This window comes from Armigeres subalbatus, chromosome 2 (genome assembly GCF_024139115.2).
Source record: "Armigeres subalbatus isolate Guangzhou_Male chromosome 2, GZ_Asu_2, whole genome shotgun sequence".
Lineage (NCBI taxonomy): Eukaryota > Metazoa > Arthropoda > Insecta > Diptera > Culicidae > Armigeres > Armigeres subalbatus.
The window spans coordinates 84901894-84918150 of NC_085140.1; the positions used below are offsets into that span (position 1 = coordinate 84901894).

The 16257-nt window shown below is 43.9% G+C and overlaps 1 protein-coding gene across 1 annotated transcript; it reads right to left on the minus strand.

The window, feature by feature from the left end:
- Positions 1 to 478: 478 nt before the first annotated feature.
- On the minus strand, positions 479 to 1946 carry LOC134209661 (EARP-interacting protein homolog). Its single transcript, XM_062685667.1, has 2 exons — positions 1697 to 1946; positions 479 to 1604 (listed from the first exon to the last, which is right to left on the minus strand). Exons 1-2 carry the CDS (start codon positions 1736 to 1738, stop codon positions 540 to 542), a joined length of 1107 nt encoding a protein of 368 aa, XP_062541651.1. The 5' UTR covers positions 1739 to 1946; the 3' UTR covers positions 479 to 539.
- Positions 1947 to 16257: the final 14311 nt, after the last annotated feature.

A 16257-nucleotide genomic window follows, 5' to 3' on the forward strand; every position in this document is an offset into this window, starting at 1 on the left:
GACTGATTCCAAAGTTCCGCACAAGTTGCCTTTTGTCGTCAAATCCCTTACTACGTGAATTGGCCGCCATATAAATCTGTGATACCTATTATTAAGCTGTGACCATTCTACATCCCCATCTCCTAACTAAGTTCGAAGGTTTTTCTAGCAATTTTTTTTCCTTCTCCAGGTCCTTTTAAAGTTCTTTTTTTGCTATAAATGCACCAAGTGCGACTTGAGTAATGTTACTGTTGTAAGGTCATCCGTGTCTCAGTAAAAGTAAAAATAAGTGAGAAAAACATGTAATAGTATAAGTGACAACAAATAAATAAATAATAATAATAATAATAATAATCTTTTAGGCACTTCTCTTGATCCGATTTGTTTGTAATAAGTTGCATTCGACGGGGAAACCTGTCCCATTGTTTCCTATTGAAAATTGGGCATATCGGACTTTGGGATCAAAAGTCTGAGTACTTCTGACATGAAATACAGCAAGTTAATTGTTAGAATAATTTATTTAAAGTTGTGAAATAGAAATACAATGATAACGCCCTAAATTATAGTAATATTTGATACTTGTACTGCTTGGGTACCTTTGAGATTACCAACCTCCCATCGTAGCTCAGCGAAGCAAACACCCATGGATCGGCCGTACTCCACTCCACACAATAAACCGAATCCTCATGTTGGTCAAAAGTTTGCAGCAAGCCATCCGCCAGTTGTTCCCTGTCACTGGGAGCGCCACTGTTGCTTTCCAGCGCTTCCGAGCTCACGCTGCTTGCGCAAGTCAGAACCACCTTACCATCACTGCTGCTCGACAGCAACAGCTGATCGTGGTGGGTGTTGAACCGAACATTCCATATCCAATGATGGTGATCATTCCTAGCAAAAACATGCTCTTTTGTATTTCGAAAATCCCAAATCTTCAGCACTCCATCATCTCCACCCGTGGCAATGTGATATTGCTTGTTCGGATTGCAATCCAAATCGCGTACGAGCTGACTATGGGCGTCTTCAATGGTCCACGCACAATGATTTGGCTCCCTAATGTCGTATGACTTCACGCTACAGTCGTACAGCGTTATAAACTGATTTCCCTGATTAAAATGGGACCACCGCCCACCGGAGAACTTTGGCGTATTCTTGGCATTTATTTCTGCTATCAATTTGGAACTAGATTCTGCCCTATCAAAAAGCAACACCTTTCCATCAATCACCGTACACAGCAGCGACGCATTCGTGGGATGAAATTCGGTGGTTCTAATTTCGCCCCCGTAGCCGTCCGTCTTTAGAATATCCACGTCAGCAAACTGCATAAACTCCTGACCGTTGTTTTCTTCATTCGGCTCGGCCCGTTCCGGGAGACGTAGCACTGCCGTTTGCATTGAGGTTTGGGTGCCGCGATGGATGCTGTAGCACGATGCCAGCAAAGCACCATCGTGCGGGCTAGCGGTCAATTTCCAAACCTCGCCTAACGGGTGGGAGAATACCTTTGCCTCCAGAGCGGAGCTGTCCTCATTGAGATCTACGACGTGCAACTGGTTATTCGGTTTCAACGACTGGGTGGCCAGAAAAAAGCGAACTTCGTTGCTGTCCGCTTGCCGTGATGCTAGTGCCCGGGCCTGTGAGGCAGTTAATAGATACAATCACATTTTTTTTTACAATTCACTATATTATTTAAGTAGTCTTATTAATATCTTTGTTATGAACCTACCTGGAACTCCAAACCGTACACCAAAGAGTTAGCTTCATCCATATTATCTACTAATGGAACTAGGCCTAATACCGAAGTACTTCAATTTAAAATATGCTTTTTTTAAATCGGAAAAAAATAATTCAACAGATTTCCATATCACTGATCGCGATTGGAAAATTTCAAAGATATTTATTTTTATTTATTTTGTTTACCGAAGACGCTGACATATACACGCTCATTCGGCTGACCTCATGTTTGGGTCAGTTTATCAAAAAAAACTGACTCACAAGTTTTTGGGTTTGACCTGGGTGCTGCGGATAGAGCCGCTTTTCTGCGCTCAAGCGAGTAGAGGGATATTTTGAAATCTCTCCCATAAACAAAATTATCTTGCAGTTACTCGGCTGTCAAACATTTCCCGCTCTTCGAATTTCTCTTTCCACGCTGCATGAGGGCGCACAAATGCGCTAGACTCTACATGACTTAACGATTGTTTACATACATTCATGCTCCAATCAGCTGCTGAATCTCAAGAAATTTTGTAACGAGTGCTTTTTAGATGCATTTCTACTAATTTTCCACTCGAAATATAATGTGAGAATATTTTTTACAAAAAATACAAAACTCAATCAAAGTTTATTTTCATTTTTTCCCCAAATAATAACAATACTTCTCAATATTAGATCAGAAACGAACATAACCACAATCTTCAATGTTTGGCTCCGGCACAATAGGGCACTGCACGGACTGCTTTGACTCTTTCTCGCTGCAAAGAATTTAGAAAACAACAAGGCCAGTAAACGTCAAAATTTATGAGGAACGAAAGAGATAGAGATGTTTCCGTGCAGTGCCCTATAGAAAATTTTGGCTTCAGTTTGACAACCAAATCGATTCTATCCGCACCACCCAGGGTTTGACGTGTGGGATATAGATAGTGGAATCTATAGATGAGCGAAAGCATGGCTGAGTCAATTTTTTTGCCCGTGCACACGCGCATATGACGTCACAGCCCTTAACGTTTCCATTTAAATCGTGACGTCATGCTCGTCTGGAGACACGTTTGACAGTTCGTTTGGAGACAGAGGATTTATCTTCGCTCATCTATATATTCCACTATCTATAGTGTGGGACTACAGTGATCAGGAGGGTGAAATGCCTGTCATCCGCGGTACAATGGCACTCTACCCAACATCGTTTTTGGTACTTCTGTTTTTGGTACCCAGTTTCTGGGTGGTATACCCGAATTTAGCTGCTTCTTTTTGGGTGATTGGTTCGTACGCAGTAAGTGCTAATTATCGGCAATTAACTTTTCCTGGTGAAAACTTGCAATTAGTTGAGGTATATCGAGTCTTTTGTGTTTGTATGGCTTTTTTATGTCGTAAAATAGCCCGTCGATACTTCCGAAGTTTTTTATCATGCATTAAACGAAATTAAAACAAAAACAATGTACGCCATATTGAATGAATGGTAGGTAGGCGTATTAGCCTTCTCTTCAGTCCCCTGACAGTGATCGTTCGCTAATTGGGGCATGATCTCACCCCAACTAGCGAATGCCGTTCGCTAATTGGGGCGTTTTGACAAGCGTCAATGTTGTTTACTTTTTGCTTTGAACAAAGGAAAATTTTACGCGTCAACGCGTTTTTGACATCACATTCTGACGTTTAGCTGCTTTTTAATTGGGTTTCGCCCCAATTAGCGAACCCCCAACTAAAAAGCGCCCCAACTAGAAAACCCCCAATTAGCAAACGTTCACTGTATATGGAAAGTAGCCAAAATTCTACGGGGGCTATTTCAGGGGACTGAAGAGAAGGCTAATACGCCTACCTACCATTCATTCAATATGGCGTACATTGTTTTTGTTTTAATTTCGTTTAATGCATGATAAAAAACTTCGGAAGTATCGACGGGCTATTTTACGACATAAAAAAGCCATACAAACACAAAAGACTCGATATACCTCAACTAATTGCAAGTTTTCACCAGGAAAAGTTAATTGCCGATAATTAGCACTTACTGCGTACGAACCAATCACCCAAAAAGAAGCAGCTAAATTCGGGTATACCACCCAGAAACTGGGTACCAAAAACAGAAGTACCAAAAACGATGTTGGGTAGAGTGCCATTGTACCGCGGATGACAGGCATTTCACCCTCCTGGGCTATTTGGATCCTAGGTGGGGCTTTAGCCCCCCCTAGCCCCCTGTAGTTACGCCAATGGAGGTGATTACTGATGTTTCAGATGTAATCATGTCCTTTCTGTATACCCGCGTAATCTATATTAACACGTACGTCCCCAACCCCCATTTTACGACAAAACTCAAAATTCAAAACCATGCAGCTCAGCCAATTTCTAACGGATTTTCAAGCAATCTTCTGGAATCGATCACAAAATTCCTATAGTTTTAGGAACCGAGGTCATTTTTTGTGCAATGGCCATGGTTCCGGATATATTCCGGGGAGTACTGGGGTTACCTCCCTCCCGGAAAAAATGGTCACTGGCAGATCGGCTTCGAAATCCATCGTGCGACATGTCAAACTTCATGATTTTGCAAAACAAGTACAATGGAGTACGGAAGTTCCTCCAGGAATTCCTCCGGAAGTTCCTCCAGGAATTCCTCCGGAAGTTCCTCCAGGAATTCCTTCGGAAGTACCTCCAGGAATTCCTCCGGAAGTTCCTCCAGGAATTCCTCCGGAAGTTCCTCCAGGAATCCCGCCAAATCGATCGAAAATCACCGGAATGGACTTCAGTATACTTGTTTTGCAAAATCATGAAGTTTGACATGTCGCAAGATGGGTTCCAAGATTGAACGGATATTGGCCACTTCCCTAAGAGAACCAGGCCCTGGAAGCACCCGGAGGGTGGCCAATTCGATCGAATGTCGCCGAAATGTACTCCAGTGTACTTGTTTTGGAAAATCATGAAGTTTGACATGTCGCAAGATGGGTTCTAAAATTGGACGAATATTGGCCACTTCCCCAAGAAAACACTGCCAGGCCCGGAGGGTGGCCAATTCGATCGAAAATCGCCTAAATGTACTTCAGTATACTTGTTTTGCAAAATCATGAAGTTTGACATGTCGTAAGATGGGTTCCAAGATTGGACGGATATTGGCCACTTCCCCAAGGGAACCATGCCCTGGAAGCACCCGGAGGGTTGCCAATTCGATCGAAAGTCGTTGAAATGCACTCCAGTGTGCTTGTTTTGCAAAATCATGAAGTTTTATATGTCGCAAGATGGGTTCCAAGATTGGACGGATATTGGCCACTTCCCCAAGGGAACAAGGCCCTAGCAGTACACGGAGGCTGGCCAATTCGATCGAAAATCGCCGAAATATACTTCAGTATACTTGTTTTGCAAAATCATGAAGTTTGACATGTCGCAAGATGGGTTCCAAGATTGGACGGATATTGGCCACTTCCCCAAGGGAACCATGCCCTGGAAGCACCCGGTGGGTGGCCAATTCGATCGTTAGTCGTTGAAATGTACCCCAGTGTACTTGTTTTGCAAAATCATGAAGTTTGACATGTCGTACGATGGATTTCGAAGTCGATCTGCCAGTGACCATTTTTTCCGGGAGGGAGGTAACCCCAGTACTCCCCGGAATATCTCCGGAACCATGGCCATAGCAAAAAAAATTGACCTCGGTTCCTAAAACTATAAGAATTTTGTGATCGATTCCAGAAGATTGCTTGGAAATCCGTTAGAAATTGGCTGAGCAGCGTGGTTTTGAATTTTGAGTTTTGTCGTAAAATGGGGGTTGGGGACGTACGTGTTAAGAATCTGACACATGCTGTATTGACCATCTGCGCTCTAGTCGTGGAGGCCGACTTCGCTTTTGCTTGGAAGACTTTGCTTTGAAGAATCGGAGATTCGTCTCCTTACTGAGGGGAAGCGGCTGGCGGAGACGAGGGCGAAGCGCCAGAAAGCGGATGGCTATCAGTGGTGCAACTTCGAAACTATGTAAGGGCCGATGCCCACGTAGCGTTTTTTCAACGCTGCGTGCACACGTTGAAAAAACGCTACGTGGGCATCGGCCCTAAGATCACACAGGAGGCGGACCTGAATGTAGCTAAAAAGGTGCGGAAACTCTCTCGGAGAGGACTGAGCGGACAAACAGTGCCTCCACCGTGGGAAGCCCATATGGTATAATGCCGTTTGGCATAAGACCGTTTGGCATAATGCCATTTGACTTAACGATTTAAATGTCTAAAGGCCATTTGGCATAACGACCATTTGGCATAATTTGTTGGGTACCTCGAGGCCATTTGGCATAACGACCGTTGGGCATAATCCTCGAAAAATGAATTAAATACAACGGGCCGTTTAGCAAAACTACCATTTGGCACAAAAAAGGTTAATCGTTGGAATATATCGACATTGTTGTTTCATAAGGGCGAAAGTCGCAAACGTAAACATTGACTTCCTCTGCTGATTTCAGGAAGTTTAAAGACTTCTGGCGATATTTTCCACTTCTGTTTGATAGAAGGCGCGGAGCGCCACCAGTTTCAAGTGGTTGTTACCTGGGAGCGGTCGGAGCGGTCCTAGTTGTTGAGAAATTTGCAGGAAAAGTCATTGTTTAGGATTGCAAGTATACATTTGCCCGAGATGAGGCAAAAAAGAAGGTGACTCTTTCTTTTAAAGTACGCATTTGCCCGGGATGAAGCAAAAGAATAGATGACTCCTTTGTATTTACCCGGAATAAGGCAAAAGAGGCACGGCAAATGGTACTTCGTACTACTACCATTGGTACTTCGCGTACCTGAAGGAATAAAATAGACCCCATCTCGCGGTCCTTAGCGAGCAACTCCTATCCATACCTCCCGCAGTGCTGGCCGGGATACGAGCAACCTTAGGGAAGATCGGGTAACCAACCCCGGTGGGAATTATGGTCGTATGCTGACAGGGAAGGGGGGGTTTGCTCCTCTCCGGAGGTGCAAACCTTATTGAGCGTCTGTTCTCCATGTCAGGATCGGCTCACAACAGCGTCTGTTCTCCATGTTAGGGGCGGCTGATCATCGTCCGAGTGCCAGCGAGGGACTCTAAGTGAAACTGTGGACCATGGTCCACCGGGAATAAGGAGGAATGGTCCTCCGGAAATTTAGGGGGTTTGGTGTCAGGACCTGCAAACCAGCCTTTAAAAAATCATAAGCAACGAACAATCAACAAGAGAGTACGGACCGGAACCATCGGCGAAGACCACTGCGACGAAAAGGGACTAGCAATTGGAAACTCGGTTCGTGGAACTGAAAATCTCTTAACTTCATATAAGCACACGCATACCCGCCGATGTGCTCAAAAGATCGTGGATTCGGCATCGTAGCGCTGCAGAAGGTTTGTTGAAAGGGATCAATGGTGCGAACGTTTAGAGGTAATCATACCATCTATCAGAGCTGCGGCAACACACACGAGCTGGGAACAGCTTTCATAGTGATGGGCGATATGCAAACCGCGAGATCGGGTGGTGGCCGATCAATGAAAGAATGTGCAGGTTGAGGATCAAAGGCCGGTTCTTCAACTTCAGCATAATCAACGTCCATAGCCCACACTCCGGAAGCACTGATGATAATAAGGACGCATTCTACGCGCAGCTGGAACGTGAGTACGACAGCTGCCCAAGCCACGACGTCAAAATCATCATAGGAGATTTGAACGCTCAGGTTGGCCAAGAGGAGGAGTTTAGACCGACTATTGGAAAGTTCAGCGCTCACCGGCTGACAAACGAAAACGGCCTACGACTAATTGATTTCGCCGCCTCCAAGAATATGGCCATTCGCAGCACCTACTTCCAACACAGCCTCCCGTATCGGTACAACTGGAGATCACCACTGCAGACAGAATCACAAATCGACCACGTTCTGATTGATGGACGGCACTTCTCCGACATTATCGACGTCAGGACATATCGTGGCGCTAACATCGACTCTGACCACTATCTGGTGATGGTTAAACTGCGCCCAAAACTATCCGTCATCAACAATGTTCGGTACCGACGACCGCCGCGGTACGATCTAGAGCGACTGAAGCAACCTGATGTCAGCACTGCATACGCGCAGCATCTCGAAGCAGCGTTGCCGGAAGAGGGTGAGCTCGATGGGGCCCCTCTTGAGGACTGCTGGAATACAGTCAAAGCAGCCATTAACGACGCAGCGGAGAACAACGTCGGGTATATGGGTCGAAGTCGACGGAACGATTGGTTCGACGAAGAGCGCAGACAGATTCTGGAGGGCGGTCGCGCTGCAGCAAGGTACCCGGCAGAACGTGGATCGTTATAGACGGAAGCGGAAACAGCAGACCCGCCTTTTTCAGAAGAAGAAACGCCGCCTGGAAGAAGCGGAGTGCGAGGAGATGGAACAGTTGTACCGTTCTCAAGATACACGCAAGTTCTATCAGAAGCTCAACGCATCCCGCAAAGGCTTCGTGCCGCGAGCCGAAATGTGCCGGGATAAGGATGGGAGCATCTTGACGGACGAACGTGTGGTGATCGAAAGGTGGAAGCAGCACTACGAGGAACATCTGAATGGCGCTGAGAGTACAGGCAGTGAAAGTCAAGGCAGCGGAGGAGATGACTACGTCAGTTCAGCGGACGATGGAAGCCAACCAGCCCCCACCTTGAGGGAAATTAAGGATGCCATTCAACAGCTAAAGGCCAATAAAGCAGCTGGTAAGGATGGTATCGGAGCTGAGCTCATCAAGATGGGCCCGGAAAAGCTGGCCACTTGCCTGCACAAACTGATAGTCAGAATCTGGGAAACCGAACAGCTACCGGAGGAGTGGAAGGAAGGGGTTATATGCCCCATCTACAAGAAAGGCGACAAGCTAGAGTGTGAGAACTTTCGAGCGATCACCATCCTTAATGCCGCCTACAAAGTGATATCCCAGATCGTCTTCCGTCGTCTGTCACCATTAGTGAACGAGTTCGTGGGAAGTTATCAAGCCGGCTTTGCTGACGGCCGCTCGACAACGGACCAGATCTTTACTGTACGGCAAATCCTTCAAAAATGCCGTGAATACCAGGTCCCAACGCACCATCTGTTCGTTGATTTCAAGGCGGTATACGACAGTATAGACCGCGTAGAGCTATGGAAAATGATGGACGAGAACAGCTTCCCTGAGAAGCTTACCAGACTGATCAAAGCAACGGTGGATGGTGTGCAAAACTGTGTGAAGATTTCGGGCGTACACTCCAGTTCGTTCGAATCGCGCCGGGGACTAAGACAAGGTGACGGACTTTCGTGCCTGTTGTTCAACATTGCGCTAGAAGGTGTCATGCGGAGAGCCGGGTGTAACAGCCGGGGTACGATTTTCAACAGATCCAGTCAATTTATTTGCTTCGCGGATGACATGGACATTGTCGGCCGAATATATGCAAAGGTGGCAGAACTGTACACCCGCCTGAAACGTGAAGCAACAAAAGTTGGACTGGTGGTGAATGCGTCAAAGACAAAGTACATGCTTGTGGGCGAAACCGAGCGCGACAGGGGGCGCCTGGGAAACAGTGTTACGATAGACGGGGACACCTTCGAGGTGGTCGAGGAATTCGTCTAAATCGGATCCTTGCTAACGGCTGACAACAACGTTAGTCGTGAAATACGAAGGGGCATCATCTGTGGAAGTCGGGCCTACTACGGGCTCCAGAAGAAACTGCGGTCGAAAAAGATTCGCCACCGCACCAAATGTGTCATGTACAAGACGCTTATAAGACCGGTTGTCCTCTACGGACATGAAACATGGACAATGCTCGAGGAGGACTTGCAAGCACTCGGAGTATTCGAGAGACGGGTGCTTAGGACCATCTTTGGCGGTGTGCAAGAAGACGGTGTGTGGCGGCGAAGAATGAACCATGAGCTCGCTCAACTCTACGGCGAACCCAGTATCCAGAAGGTAGCTAAAGCCGGAAGGGTACGATGGGCAGGACATGTTGCAAGAATGCCGGACAGCAACCCTGCAAAGATGGTGTTCGGCTCGTAGACTTTTCTGAAGACGTACTACATTTTCCTTCTCAATAAATCCGCACATGGAAATTGTACGGTTGCACATCGACAGCAAAACTAACCATTTTTCCGGTTTCCCGGTGAAAGTGTAAGACAATTTTTTTGGAACTGATTATCTGACAGCAATTTATGAACGAGAGGGTTGGAATTCGTCACGAAAGTCATCTTAGGATTCGTTGTGTCCTTGTTGGTTGGTCTGGAATTGATAACCAGTGGAGCAAACCGGAGAGGCTGAGATTCACCCTTCGAAACCGGTCGAAACGTAACAGGACAGGTATACAATCTGTTCGGATTATGGGTCAAGAAAAACTTCTCTGTAGCGGTTTTGGTGATACACTCAAAGCTGTAATAGATAGTGTATTTAAGTTCCATTGTGGGTTAGATTTGTGTGCTATTAGACTTTACATTAATTTTCCCCTTTCTAAGTACTCAGCGCAATGAACTCGTAGCTATTTCTGCTAACATGTCCTACTATAGATATATGTAGCACATTAGGTTTAGCTTGGCAAAAGAGGTTTGCGGTTACACTTACAGTCCTATTAAATATGAATCGATGTTAAAATACAACCCTAGACCAGATATAGCATTTGACTCCTACAATCTCCAACCTAGGGGATACAAATAAATCAATTACTGAATAAATTTCACTACGAAACGCAATCTTACAAGTATTAAACTGAACTATTCCCCTACACTGTGGATCACTAGCTCGAAAATAACGATAATATCAAAGAATTCAATAAGTTTTATATTATCAACAAGCAGTGGCGCCGGGAGTGGGTGGGACAGGTAGGACATGTCCTACGCATGAGTTTTGCTGGGACAGTCAAAGCATTGTCCTACCCATGATTCTGGTAAGAACATATGAAGTCATTGGATGGCAAGAATTTGTGTGTTAGCAGAAGATGATTTTTAAGTTAATCAGAGTCCAAACAATAATCATAGATGTTTTGGTATCCTAAAGCAATAGACTACTGATTGATTGTTGTTTAGGACTTCAGGCACTTTAAAATCCCTAAAACGCTCAAAGATGTCTATGTTTTACAGAGGTGAAATAGAAGTTGCTGAAATCTGCAAATACGATTAATTAAATATTTTAGACGTTATGATTAAGCAAGATTGAATGGATTATTCAAAGCCCACGGAAAAAGTCTTCTTCAAACCTCAAAAGGTCTATTGAAATCTGAGGAACCAGAAACATACCGAAGACCGCTCTTAAAGGGTTCTGAGCTCCGAAAACAGATTCTTCGAGACGAGCCAGCCTCAGCCTCAACCTGGGGTACATGTACTCCTGGGGGTACCTTCGCCGGCTCCAGGGGGTACCTCGGATAAGAATGAGTAGTGGCGGCTCTACAGTCGCATCTCCACATCTCGATAATGAAGGGACCATCGATATAAGGAGAGGAAGGAAAATTGGAAGAGTTACTAGATCGATAAAAGCTCGTTGCAATGAAACACGATTACAAAACAAATGTCATTTCTTGTTTTTGTTGTGTTTGTTATTGTCCAAAACTGGTCTAGTAGTCTAGAAATTCTTATATATCGACATAGGAAGTGAGAATCCTGAACAAAATATGACCAGAAGATATCCAGATAGAGAAGTTAGCGAGATGTAGAAATCCCAAATGTATGTAGATTGAAGGGACCGATAAAACCATCGACATAGGGAGAGACATCGAGAAATAGAACATCGTGATGTAGAGAGTCGACTGTATTACAATTCAAATCAAACTTATTGATAAAGTTTGATAATTGTGAATTTTATTATTTCAAGTCTTGTACATAATATGCATGACGATTAGTAAATCAAAGCCTATTGAATCCTGTCCTCCAAAACGAGCACAGTGTATAAAGGGCGATAAAAAGATCAAAAGGACAAAACGTCGAATGAACAAATTTAAAAAAAAAACTTCAATGCAATCAATCTATTCGCCGCTGAACTAAAATCTAGAGTCTGATGGTACGAAAGTCTCCATTTGAGAGGCATGAATGTTTTTTTTTTCGAAAAGTTCAGTTGCTTCGTTGGAAGAGAATTAGAAGAATCGTTCTACGCTTCTCGGAAGCCTCCTTTCAAGAGACTGAGAAGCTCCCTTCAAAAGGCTCCGGAGCCTTTTTCAAGAGGCTTGGAGACTACTTTCAAAAGGTTCAGTAGCTTAGAAACGTACTTTCAAGATACTTAGAAGCCTTTAAAGAGGCTCGAAATCCGCTTTCAAGAGACTCTGAAGCCCCCCTTCAAGAGGCTCGGAAGCCTTTTCTCAAGAGGATCAGAAGCCTCCTTAAGAGGCTCTGAAGTCCCCTTTTCAGGACTCGAAAGCCGGCTTTAAAAAGGCTTGGAAGCCTCCCTTTAAGAGGCTTGGAATCCTTCCTTCAAGAGGCTCGGAAGTCTCCATTCAAGAGGTTCGGAAGCTTATCTTGAAGAGGCTAGGAATTCTTTTTCCAGAATTGTTTCCTAAATTGGCATTTCCTATTTGTCCTACCCACGACACGGAACGTGGATGCGCCTCTGTCAACAAGTAACCGTTTTTTAACACGTTTTAAAGCGCTTGATGACAATCCATATATGTACAGTTCAATTCCCCGCTGTACAGTTCAATCCTGTTGGTTCGAACACTATCTTTAAAGCATCCGGAAGCACTGCCTTTTCCAGATGTCTACCTCAGTTCGCTTGACCTATTCCGCGGTTATTCTGCTGTACAACTCCAGCTCTTGGTAGCAACTTCGTCCAAAACGGCTACGCAAGAAAAATGATACCATCCGTTGCATTTGTCGCAATGATACATCTTTTCGGTCTGTACCATGACACCTCGTGCACATACATAATATTCTTACACTGTCTCATCCATTACCACAACCTAGGAATTATTTTCACACGCACCAGCACTTTCACTACCAATCGCATCACTGTTTTTAGAATTATCCTGCGCCTGTTTGTCCCTTTTTGCAACCGGCATTAATTTCGTTCAATTTTGCCGGATGCAAAGGGGGCATTTTTTTTGTCTTACAGATTCCATTTCAGAGCCACGAATTTTCTTTAGCTGCCTATAAAACATCTTTTTTGGAGCAAAGTTATAGCAATTATAACAATTATAACATTCAACAGCTAAAGACCAATAAAGCAGCTGGTAAGGATGGTATCGGAGCTGAGCTCATGAAGATGGGCCCGGAAAAGCTGGCCACTTGCCTGCACAAACTGATAGTCAGAATCTGGGAAACCGAACAGCTACCGGAGGAGTGGAAGGAAGGGGTTATATGCCCCATCTACAAGAAAGGCGACAAGCTAGAGTGTGAGAACTTTCGAGCGATCACCATCCTTAATGCCGCCTACAAAGTGATATCCCAGATCATCTTCCGTCGTCTGTCACCGTTAGTGAATGAGTTCGTGGGAAGTTATCAAGCCGGATTCGTTGACGGTCGCTCGACGACGGACCAGATCTTTACTGTACGGCAAATCCTTCAAAAATGCCGTGAATACCAGGTCCCAACGCACCATCTGTTCGTTGATTTCAAGCGGCATACGACAGTATAGACCGCGTAGAGCTATGGAAAATTATGGACGAGAACAGCTTCCCTGGGAAGATTACCAGACTGATCAAAGCAACGGTGGATGGTGTGCAAAACTGTGTGAAGATTTCGGGAGAACACTCCAGTTCGTTCGAATCGCGCCGGGGACTAAGACAAGGTGATGGACTTTCGTGCCTGTTGTTCAACATTGCGCTAGAAGGTGTCATGCGGAGAGCCGGGTGTAACAGCCAGGGTACGATTTTAAACAGATCCAGTCAATTTATTTGCTTCGCGGATGACATGGACATTGTCGGCCGAACATTTGCAAAGGTGGCAGAACTGTACACCCGCCTGAAACGTGAAGCAACAAAAGTTGGACTGGTGGTGAATGCGTCAAAGACAAAGTACATGCTTGTGGGCGGAACCGAGCGCGACAGGGCCCGCCTGGGAAGCAGTGTTACGATAGACGGGGATACCTTCGAGGTTGTCGAGGAATTCGTCTACCTCGGATCCTTGCTAACGGCTGACAACAACGTTAGTCGTGAAATACGAAGGCGCATCATCTGTAGAAGTCGGGCCTACTACGGGCTCCAGAAGAAACTGCGGTCGAAAAAGATTCGCCACCGCACCAAATGTGTCATGTACAAGACGCTTATAAGACCGGTTGTCCTCTACGGACATGAAACATGGACAATGCTCGAGGAGGAGGACAAGCACTCGGAGTATTCGAGAGACGGGTGCTTAGGACCATCTTTGGCGGTGTGCAAGAAGGCGGTGTGTGGCGGCGAAGAATGAACCATGAGCTCACCCAACTCTACGGCGAACCCAGTATCCAGAAGGTAGCCAAAGCCGGAAGGGTACGATGGGCAGGACATATTGCAAGAATGCCGGACAGCAACCCTGCGAAGATGGTGTTCGCTTCCGATCCGGCAGGTACGAGACGGCGTGGAGCGCAGCGAGCGAGATGGGCAGACCAGGTGCAAAACGACTTGGCGAGCGTGGGGCGTATCCGAGAGAGAGATGCGGCCTCGAACCGTGTATTGTGGCGTCAAATTGTTGATTCAGTGTTATCTGTTTAGATGTAAACTAAATAAATGAAATGAAATGAATGAACAATATAGCAGTAAGAAAAAAGGTAAACTTGCTTTCTTATGATAAGAAAAATATTTTGAGCTTTTTAGTGGAATGTCTTCACTTGTCATAAGACCCTGTCCATGGATAAGGGGCTTGACGTTGATATTTCAAGTGTCTTAAAAAGATTTTTATTTTATTTTTATTTTTGTTGTTTAATAGAGTGCTTTTTTCAAACAAAGGTTAAGTTCAACACTAAATTAAAAAATTAAGATATTTTTCCATTTTTATATCTCCTTCACAAGAATATCGTTATTTTAATGGTAATGGTTTGAAAATAAGCTCCGTAGAAAATTGTATCACATCTTACTTAAATAAGGTCAACAGTTATACCAAACACTTGAGGTACCATGCCTCCAAGTTAACTAATGGTTAGTGTCGCACGATCTAACAACAACTGCCTATTGGTAAATTTGGAGGTGCCAGCAGGCTCAGTAGGGTCTAACTAACATAACTCTAATACTAACAAGACCCTGAAACAAACGCTTATCCAAATAGCATACATCTATTTATACTTGTAGTAGTAGCTAACAATAATTCATTTTGTACCCGTATAGCTGAAGTAGAATTTTAGTAGTGAAAAGTAGAATTTGTAGATTTACTAATTTGGCATTGGAGATAGTGAATGTATCTATTATATCTTCTCGATAATCTTTTATTTTAGTCTCTCTAGCTGCATGGATCAACGCAAAAAACTGTTTCTCTCTTCCTTCTATTAGGTTAGTTAGAAAAATTAGCGGATATATAGGGGACATGACTTAGTGTTTCTCGTATTAAGACAAATTCGCTGACCTTTACCTTATAATAAAATAAATGACCGATAGTAAAATAAATGACTGAAATTTAAAGATATCAAATAAATAATAAAAAACGAAAATAAATACATGAACATCGGTGGACAGAAAGACAAGAGACAGAGTTCTGTTTAGAATAGTCAATTGAGACCTTTGCACTCACAAGATAGAGAATAACTAGTACCACTATTATTGCTACAAGACTAATAACTTGACCACTTACGGAAATGAGGATAGACCATATGATGCGTTCATCCACTATTATATTGAATATTGTATACCCTGAATCTGAATAACTGAATTTTAGACCTCGTTATTTTAATAAATAATAAAGGTTTGAATATTAGAAAAGGGAATAGAACTTGACCAAAAAAAAGCAATTACGGAACAACTGGACAGAAATTTTGTATAATGATCACTATTAGACTACTGAAACTTTAACATATGACATTACTGTGACTGATAGGATACAATTAACTCGACGACGTATTGACAAACATCCGATACTCAACCGTGTTAAAATAAGGGAAGCTCTTCAATGTGTCCATTTATTACAATAGTACTTAAATTAATCTATTTTGAAACTACCCTACGAGAATGATATCATTACATCTTTATTCGAAATTGTTACTTGGAAATGGCAACAGTACCACCCGTTGTCAACATAGACTACTATTAGGTATTGAATGTCGGCTCCAAGTAACTAATAATTAAATTTACATGTTAACTACTTATTCAGAAAACATCTATGTACATGTTGAGCTTCCATTATTTGTTCGGTTTATAATTGACAGACTGTAGATAGAAAGAATAATGTATCGGTATGATCTGTGCCAATACAAAACCCAGGCCGCAGTGACCAAGTGAGCAACATAGCTTGAGTCGTCTGCTAGTATTGTGTATCACATGGAGAGCCCAGTCGAGATACCAGTCTATTAAGACTACAACTGGTCAACTCTCGAAAAAAAAAAATGTCTTCACTTGCCATAAGACGAGTTTATACAATCCCATTGACTTAGTCGAGTCAAGTACGAGACACTGAAGACGGCCTTACTGTTGAGGTCGAAATACATATCTGTCAAGATACAATTAAGTGATGGAATTCAATGGGATTGTATAAACTCGTCTTTTGCTTTCTCATGTTAAATTCATGGTATGATACCGTT

Bases quoted from the DNA above. Each gene is read 5' to 3' on its own strand.
- LOC134209661 (XM_062685667.1), bottom strand. From the start codon at position 1,738: ATGGATGAAGCTAACTCTTTGGTGTACGGTTTGGAGTTCCAG. The intron at 1,605-1,696 runs GTAGGTTCATAA...ACTGCCTCACAG, and splicing joins TGTACGGTTTGGAGTTCCAG to GCCCGGGCACTAGCATCACG.